The sequence below is a fragment of the Phalaenopsis equestris genome, unplaced genomic scaffold (genome assembly GCF_001263595.1).
Source record: "Phalaenopsis equestris unplaced genomic scaffold, ASM126359v1 Scaffold000374, whole genome shotgun sequence".
In the NCBI taxonomy this organism is placed as follows: domain Eukaryota; kingdom Viridiplantae; phylum Streptophyta; class Magnoliopsida; order Asparagales; family Orchidaceae; genus Phalaenopsis; species Phalaenopsis equestris.
In genome coordinates, this window is record NW_018164816.1 from 609,742 (window position 1) to 619,851 (window position 10,110).

General features: G+C 35.9%; 1 protein-coding gene across 1 annotated transcript in view; it reads left to right on the forward strand.

Moving 5' to 3' along the window:
- Window positions 1-6,829, forward strand: part of LOC110026501 (autophagy-related protein 13a) — a 34,160-nt gene extending 27,331 nt beyond the window's left edge. Inside the window, exon 3 of the mRNA XM_020727458.1 lies at window positions 6,311-6,829. Within this exon, the coding sequence (XP_020583117.1) occupies window positions 6,311-6,614 (304 nt within the window). The 3' untranslated portion in view covers window positions 6,615-6,829. The remainder of the gene's footprint in view (window positions 1-6,310) is intronic.
- The last annotated feature ends 3,281 nt before the right edge of the window (window positions 6,830-10,110 follow it).

Consider the following 10,110-nt stretch of genomic DNA (forward strand, 5'->3'; position numbering starts at 1 on the left):
ATATATATATATATATAAAAGATGTTGGCGGCTGGTGTTGCTCTGCTATGGTTTTGGGCTCCATGGCAGTAAGGTGGCTTCCTTCTCCCTTTTTCAGCCTCCATCTTGCTTTCTTCTCATTTTTTGGTCACTTGGTGGTGCTTGCCGCTTTGTGGGCCAAGTTTGGCTCTTCCCAGGTTCACCCTTTTCAAATTTCTAGGGGTGCTTACTATTACATTAATGGCTTCTTCAACACAACAGCCTACTACATCATTTGTTGCTGCATTAAACCCACCTCAAAGCACTGAACATACAGCAATACTTAAGTCCTCCTATGCTGGTGTGGTTGGCCAGCAAGACATGTTATTAAATGGTGACAAACTTGTGTTTCCTCAACAGTACTATGATGCTTTAGATGGTAAGAGCTCTTGTGACTTTGTAAAAAAGACAAGTAGAAAAGGGGGTAAGCTGGCCCTCTTCATCAGTGAGAATGAAACTGCTGCCCTAGCCGAACCTTGCAAGTTTACCCTGGTGGGGAAATTTCAGCTAGTTCATCTCAAAATGGAATTATTAAGGAAATGCTTTGAGGATATGAAGCTGGTGGATGTAGAAAGTAGGTTTATTTGATGGAAGACAAGTAATGATCCAACTTTTCAAGGAGGAGGATTATGCCAACGTTTTTTCCAAAAAGTGTTTGCTTATAGAAGGCCAATATATGAAGTTACTAAAGTGGTCACCTGAGTTTTTCCCCAATCAAAAACCCCCCATTGTGCCAATCTGGCTTAAGTTCCCTGGTCTTAAGCTTCATTTATACGACCATCAAATCCTTTTCTCCTTGGGTGCTGCTTTAGGGAGACCTATGAAACTTGATGTGGCTATCTACGTGTCTAGACCATCAGCAGCCAGAATTTTAGTGGAAAGGGATATAACTCTTCTTGAAGTTTATGAAATATGGATTGGGACAACACACAATGGGTATTGACAAACAGTGATGATGGAGCAAAGGCCTTATTACTGTGGGAATTATAGAATGTTTGAACATACTAATGTTAAATGCTTTAGACTTCACCCTGAAAGGAAAACACAGCTTTCTGTCCACAGAGAGATTCTCCCTACTATGAGGACAGAGCTGGAACCAAGTGTCACAGGGAACTCCACCAAATAATGAACTCATTCAAACTGAAAATACCGTTAATTCCGGACCACCCTGCTCCAACCTCTGTGGAATCAGACATTCCAGCACATATGGGTGGTCATGTTTCAGCCCCTATGGAGACACAACCCAAGGAGAAACACCAATTCAGTACCCTCAAGCTATTGAAACTATAGCCACTATTCCAGAAAATCCAGACTTGCTTCTTATTAGAGACAATATGGAGGAAGTTTAGGAAATCTAAAAAAGACGGGGCAGAAGGAAAGGCAGTGTGGAATTAAAAAACCAGAAATTGGATTCCTTTGGGGCCTCTGAATTCTCCGAACCCTTAGTGAGAGTCACTAGGGCGACTAACCAATGTTGAATATCCTGTGTTGGAATATTATGAGAATTTTTAATCCTGATTCCTTTAATATGCTCCAAAATCTTAACAGGATTTATAAACCTTGCTTTATTGCTGTTCTGAAACCCTTGATTAAAACAAATCCCATCACTATCATTAGGAAATTTTTTGGTTTTCAATTCTTAGCAAACATCAACAATATGATCTGGATCTTCATTAGGAAGGAAGCAATTTACATTGTCCTTGCTGATCATCCTCAGTTTATGCATTTTTAGTTGACATTGATGATTTCAACACATTTATAACTGTGTTTTATGTTGGGTGCACTCCTGATGATAGGATTGAGCTATGGGCTAATCTAACTCATATTGGTAGCACTATGAATCAATGTTGGTGTGTACGTGGTGACTTCAATTGTGTTTCAAACCCTACTGAAAAATGGGCTAATGTGAACAGTATGTTGGATTTCACACAAACAATCTCTTACTCTCAGCTAATTAACTTGGGTTTCCAAGGTTCTGCTGATACTTGGAAGAGGGGAAAACTACATGAAAGATTAGATAGATTTTTCGTTAACTCTCGTTGGATGGATAGATATCTATACACTACTGTCAAACATCTACCTTTTACTTGCTTAGACCACAGGCCTCTTTTACTTCATATCTCAGCCAATCTCTCCCGACTCCCCTCTAAATTTAGATATCTCAATGTCTAGGCTAAACACCAAGACTTCTTGAGAGTGGTGGAAGAGAATTGGACTGCTGTACAAGCTTCATCTTACTGGCTCAAACTGTGGTTTCTTCATAAAAATATCACCAAGGCTCTAAAGAATGGAACTGATAAGTGTTTGGACATCTAACTGAAAGAGTTAAATTGGCTGAACAAGCTACGACAACATTAGAAGATGCTATGGATAATGAGACTGCTTCTAAAACTGATATGACTGATGCTAATGCCACTTTGCTGAGAGCAATACATTGGGGGAACAGTTCTATCGGTAGAGAGCAGCCAATACCAAGTTCACTGATGGTGACAAAAACACTAAGTATTTCCATGCTTGTATCAAATTCAAAAGGAAAATAAATGCTATCCTTAGACTCAAGGGCTTGGATGGTATCTGGATTACTGACCCAAACCTCATCTCCAAGAGTGCAGTGGACTATTTTCAGTCATCCATGAACCATGGTAATGCTCAGCAGCCTAACATTGACTCTACTATCTTTGTTGATTGCTTTCAGTTGACTAGGAACATCCAGCTTACTCAAATCCACGAGGAGCGGGAAATTTGGGAGGCTCTCCACTCCATTGACAGTAATAAAGCTGCTGGTACTGATGGTTTCACCTCTGATTTCTATTAACAATCTTGGCATCTTATCCAGAGAGATGTTATCCCAGCTATACAAAGTTTCTTCAATGGTGCTGATCTCGCCAACTATTTTGCAACTTCCACCATCACTCTTTTACCTAAAGACGACAAGAAGGAATGGTGGGACCAATTCAGGCCCATTTGCCTCACTTATGTTATTTCCAAGATTATCAGTAAAATTATTGTTCAGAGACTCCAACCTTTTCTCTCTTCTCTAATTGCACACAACCAATCAGCTTTTATCAAGGGTAGAAATATTTCTGATAAAATTTTACTAACCTAGGAACTTATTCATGATTTGGACCGGAAATATAGGGGTGGCAAGCTCATCTTTAAACTTGATTTAAAGAAGGCTTGTGATTCTTTTAGCTGGAACTTTTTTAACCGGGGGTTTTTCTGAGGATTTTTGTCATCTGATCAATAGATGACTTCACAACTACTTTTATACTATCCTGATTAATGGCCAATCTCATGGCTTTTTTCAAGCTAATAGGGGTATCAAACAAGGGGACCCCCCTTCTTCTTATTCATTCTTGCCATGTATTACCTCTCTAGACTATTGAATTTGGCTTACCAACATCATGGCTACTTGAGGTATGCACATAAGAACCCTAGCTTTTTGAGCCATTTGATTTATGCAGATAATGTAATCCTTTTTTCCAAAGTGACCAAACCAGCTGTTAAAAAAGATCTTTCTGATTCTGGACCATTTTCAAACACTTTCTGGCCTTAACTAAATAATCAGAAATGTCAAGTCATTTTCAGTAAAAATGCAAGCACTGCTCATAAACACTGGATCAGAGATTTCTCCAACTTCAAAGCAGCTACCTCTCAATTATTTGGGGATTCAGTTAATTAAATGTAGAAGGAAGCAAACTCAATATGATGAAGTGGTGCATAAGATTGCTGCTCAAATTAACTGTTGGACTTCCTCTTTTCTATCCAATGGAGGGAAAATTACCTTACTCAAGAGCATCCTCTCTTTTTTGCCCATGTACAATCTCCAAATGATTAAAATGAAAAGGAGCACTAAAAAATTGTTGAATGTTATGTTCAATAGGTTTCTGTGGTCTGACCAACATAAACAGCTACATTGGAAAAGCTGGGAGAAACTTTGCAAAGCTACTGAAGCTGGAGGCATGGGATTCAAAAGCTTTAATGATCTTCAACAAATTTTCTTCTGCAAACTTTGGATCAAATTCATAAGATAGGATACCGTTTGGCCTGAGTTCTTATTTCACAAGTATTGTTCTAGGGCTTACCCAATGATGGTTCAACAGAAGTTGGGGGACTCCAAGTGTTGGAAACAACTACTGAAAGTAAGACAACAAGCTGAAAACTTCTACATCTGGGACTTGGTTGAAGGAAAGATTGATTTCTGGCTTGATAACTGGCTTCCTAATGGAATTTTATGCCCTCTGGATCAGACCCTAGAAGTACCTCAAACTACTATAAAAGGCTGCTGGAATGATGATTGTTGGGATATGAATCAACTAGCCACTTTGGTGGACACTGAAAAGTGCCAGCTGATTGGTCAATTCCCATTAAACACCATTAAATAGGATTGCATTATTACAAAAAATCAAAAGCATCAATCCTTTCCATATTCATTTACAAACACATACATAATGATCCTAAGATTGTTTGGGGATCAGGGGTGTGAAATAATAAGTTGAGCACCTCGATGGCTTTCTTTTGCTGGAGAGGTTTCCACAACATTTTCCGCACTGATGATATTCTTAAACTTAAGGGACTTAGAGGCCGCTCTTGTAGTTTATTGTGTATGGAGGAGGAGGAATCCATTCAACACCTTTTGCTGGATTGTTCCTTCTCCAAATAGATTTGGCTACAGCTTACCTCCAATCTACAAGTTCCTAATCTGAAGTTAAACTGGGTATCTTTTAAGGATTGTTGGCTGGACTGGAAGAATTGTAACTCTGACCTCACAGCTTTGATCACTTTCTGGTTCATCTGGATGGCCAGTAACATATGCAAATATGAGAATTGGAAGGAGCAACCAAATAGGATTTTTGTAAATATTAAAACCAATTTAGTGAAGATGCTGAAGATTGCTGACCCCACCAAGGGCAGGCCACCAAGACAAATCATTCAAACGGTGTATTGGAGGGAGGAAACCACAGGAACCATGGATCAAAATCAACACTGATGGTAATTTCCACAAGGATAAAGCTGGTATTTTTGTGTATGTGTGTGTGGGGGGGGGGATTTTCAGAAATTCAATTGAGAAATGTTTGTTGTTTTTCTCCTCTCCAATCTTGGCTGATGTTGCTATACAAGCTGAAGTACAAGCTGCCCTGTGGGCTCTAAAGATTTCTCTGCACTTCCAATAGTTGAACATTCACCTAGAGTTAGATTCTGAACTCTTGGTAAACATATTCAACAACCAGCTGGAGGCTCCTTGGCACATTCTCTACTGAGAGAGGCAAATTAGACACATCACTACCACTATGAATAAGATTTGGAGTTTTATCCCTTGAGAGGGGAATCAAGGTGCTAATTAGCTGGCTAAATATGGGTCCCACTCTAATAATCCCCTGTTAAGTGATACTCCTGACTCCACATTAAAGGGCCTACTTAAAGGTGATGAGCTACCTCAACCTTACATAAGAAGCAAAAATTGCCTTGTGCTTAGTCTTGGTGTTATCCAGGGTGTTAGTATTGGGTGCTCTTGCTATTCTCCAGGGTGTTTGCACGCACTTATTGGATGTTTTTTTGGTGTTATCAGGCTACCTCTTCTACTTTAGCATTCCGCGGGTGTTATTCGCGACTGTTTCTTTGTGGTATCCTTGGTATTATTCGGTATCTGCGGGTGTCGCGCTCGGGAAGTGGTGTTATCCTCGCCTGTATCTTTTGTGTTATCGGTGGTGGTATACCATGTTCGACCGGTCTTTCTCACCGCGACACGTCTTGGGGGTATCAGGCGTGGTACTCTCGCGTTATTTCGGGGGTACTTCGCCATGTCGATGGTTTTATTGGGGGAATTTTCTATTGCCTTTTTTTTGGGGTATACTTGTATATTTTAAAATCCTTTTTTGTTGAGTGAATTGTATACCTTGTGTGTGGGTTCATTGTAACCACTCACTAAACCCCATTTTCGTTCTTTATTATCAATGTTATTGCCTTCGGGCTTCCTCAATATACATACATACATATACATACATACATATACATACATACATACATATATATATATATATATATAGTTATAAAAATTGAAATTTAGTTGCTAGATGTATAATTACATGAGAATTGAATATATGGTTGTAAATCTTCCTAAAAATTAACTGTTACATAAAGAAGAGAAAACAGATACAAAAAAAAAAAAAACAAAGGGAAAAGCCACCAGGTTCATCTAATGGCTTATCTAAATCAAATATTGCATACGATGAAACTGACATTTAATCACTTGACGTTTTGTAATTGTTTTTCCTTTAAATTTTCGAAGCAGAAACCATGATAGCAAAGATGTTTTGGAGTTTGGCCAGACATCACCATATCGATCACAGGACGCAGCAGTAGGAGCTCTTGTTCACATGCTGAGGACTGCGCCCTCTCTGCGCCAAGATCAAAGCCTCTCATCCCAGTCCACCAAGTCCGAAGTCAATTCTGAAGCCAGTACTTCTAGCTTTTTCCTGTCTCGTAAGAAGTCTGACGCACTGGAGGAGCTAAGAAGTTACAGGGATATGAAAGAAACTCTACTTTCCAAGAGTAGAAGCCAGATGCTAGATTCCCAAGAGCAAACAACAAAGTAGCTTCTGCAGCTAATTTCTCATTATTCCGAACAAAGACTAGGACGCATTTGTTGCTAATGTCTGGTGCAATCACCTTCACTGATTCCAGGTAGGTGCTACTTTTTTTTCTTACCAAGACCAACATTGTACATAAGAAATGTAACTTAATTGTGATTTCTTTGTTATTGTTTAACAATTGATTTAGTTTAGTTGAAGGTTCATCCCTTTTTCTAGGTGAGGATTATTGTCCTTATTTATCAATCTGTGGCTCATGGGTGGATCTTCTCCTTTTTCGTATATAAACTTAGATGGGCATTTTAGCTCGTGCCATCTTCTAAGCTGTCTTGAATCTTTTCTGGTGGTACAGACTGTTAAAAGGCAACTTTGTTTTTAAAATTTTGTATATTATTAGTCTTCATCAATAGGAGCATGTTCTTTTTTTTTGTATAGTTGAGGGTCACTCACAAAATTTCATTAGACTCAAAAAAGTTCAGATCCTAAAATTCTGCATTATTTATCTCCAGTAAATCTAGAATGGAGGAAAATTAATCTAAAGTTATTAAGAGGCAATGGAGGGAAATTTAAAGTTTTGTTGGAAGGGAATTTTGAAATTCAAAATGGGTGTACTTAGGATAGTTATGGTACAAAATAGAAAGTATATCTCATTTGAAAGAGGAGAATGCAAGGAGTCCACTAGTCCAATCCATTTTGGAAAAGGTTAACTCTAGCTTAAGTTAACTCAAATTGAAGTGGTTGGATGATTATGAGGTGATTTTGGTGGTTATGACAAAAAAGTTTGACCTAGGCTTATTTGGTAGAGAAAAATATAAGGAATTGAGTGGTGTAATTAGTTTGGGTCAAAGTGGGCATTGGCCAAATTATAGCCTCACTTTAGGAGAAAAAATTCAATAGATTTGAGTTGAAGCTTATGAGGTGATTATGAAAAAAAAAAAAATTAACTTAGGCTTATTTGGTAGAGAAAATACAAGGAATTCAGTGGTGTAATTGGTTTTTGTTAAAATGGGCATTGGTCAAATAGTAGCTCACTTTAGGAGAGAAAATTTGATAGCTTTTGAGCTGAAGTTTTTATTGGTTTTTAATGGGTTAAATTACATGTTTTTAGCTCATATTTAAGTTGGGTGAAGTTTGGTTTCAATTTGAGTACATTTTGAGTTGATTATTGCGACCGTTCTTTTATTATCAAAATTATCATTCAAATTATCGTCAGCTTAACAATATGCTAAATGAGTCAATTTGGACAGAGAGGCTCATTTAAAAGATTGGCGATCACGATGCTCTCTCAAAGTTTATTTTGAAAAATGTTTATTTTAAAAAAATTAATGCTGGATCATTTTTCATGCATAAAAACTCGATGTGCAAAATTTTACATAAAAAATTGTCTGATGATCACCAAACTAGTTTGCTTTCGCCACATATGTAATTATGAATATTATAAAACTTACAGAATGCAATTCCTATCGCCGGATTGACCTATGAAGAAAAATCATAATTTTAGGGTGCATGGAGCACTATTTATATATGAAACTTGAACCGAAAAGTTTTATGTAAAAAATATATATCACATTATAGTTGAACTTCTTTATGTGGTCTTTATACGTAATAAGAACTATCATGCGATTTTAAACCATATGATGATATGGAGAGGAAAAGATGATATTGGGTTATGTGTTGGTTAAAGCTGATTTTTATGTCAATTTTAGGGTTTGATTGAAATTGATTATATTTGATTCTATTTTGATTTAGTTGATTTCAAACATTGTTTAGTTAGATTTTAGTTTTGTAGGATTAGAGTTTATCTTAAGTTTTAGCTTAGGTAAGATTCAATTGGATACAAGTCAAACAAATGGGTTGACCAAAAAGTGAAATCTAACTTTCTCCATTGTTTAGCTTTTTTTTTATTTGTTAAATGTCTCATATTTTTAAATTTAAAATTTTAAACTTTAATTAAAAATAAAGATACATGTCGTAAAATTAATTTAACTTGATGACAAATTGTAGTAAGATATATGTCTTTTTTTATGCAAATCAATAAAATAGAATTTATTTACCCAAACTAACTTGGTCATTCATGCACCTAACTTAGACATGATCAACATGGATCCCTCTATGTTGCTCTGCATATCGAAGTATTTCGTAAAGAAATTAAAAATGACCATACATATGTGCGACATACAACTATGACAACTACTATAAATTTTTATAATAACTATAAAAATTCAATTACTAAGCTTAGAATATCTTCGATGTGACATATTTGAAGCAACTTTTGTGATTCACAATTTTTTGAAGCACATCACTATAGTTATATAATCAAATTATTGGCTTATTAAAATGATAATTAATATGACTTATTTTAATCATAATCTTATAAAAAAAAGCTTTTCTCATAATATGAAAAATGAGATTTTAAAATTAACTTCTTCAAAATTTTGATTGATTTATGCTCCATCACGTAAAATTTATAGATTCGTTACTCGTCAAACGACACAAGATAAAAATCAAATATGAATAAAATACTTTTAAAATAAGTTTGCATATCTTCAATGGTTTTTTCTCAAACTTATCCGACATTTATTAATTATTTGTTACATTTACTAAGAAAAATTCTAAATTTTAGTGGGATGAAAGATGCCAACATACATTCAATAACATCAAACAATATTTGATATCACATCTAGAGTTTAGTTGCTTCTATCTCAGACAGACCAGCGATACACTCATTGCTGCATTAGACAAATCACTTGGTGCCTTAATAGCTCAAGTTAACAAGGTAAAGAATATGCATTTATTACTTAAGACATTATCCTATGCCTTAAAAAATGAAATATCCACTAATTAAGAAATAATTTTGGCATTAGTCTTCATGGCTCAAAGGTTAAGACATTAAATACTTTCTCATAAGGTTCATCTAGCCTTAAAGATCAGTATGATGTAGTATATGATCAACTAAATAATATTATTTTTGAAGTTTGACTTAATGGTTAATGATACTTCTCCAATTTAACAAAAACTGCATTCAACTGCATATCAGTTCAAACTACGCTTTTGCCGACTCACCCACTTCTTGGAAACTCACCTCTAAATGATGATTGCCCTAATAAATAAATTATAGATTTAGAAGTATGTGCCAAGCCTTGTTGGGAGCTATGCATAGAGAGTGTGTTGTCATCCCAAATGGATGAAAATTTTCAATATTTCATCCATGATAAGGAAAATTTTTTTTATATTAATAACTCTCTATTATGAATGTTGCAGTAATGCTACCACTTATCTGGTACCTATACAATTAATGGAGACGAGTACAAAACTCTAATTAATAAGATTGGAGTAATATTAGTGTATATTAAGATGATTAAAATCATTGGTGACTTAGAGTTAGTTATTTGCCAGGTAGGTAAGATTGATAAGATCCTCAAACCAAAGCTTCACCAATATTACTATTTGAGATTGAAGCTTCATGAGCACATTTTTACCATGTCCTTGTATCAAAATCCCT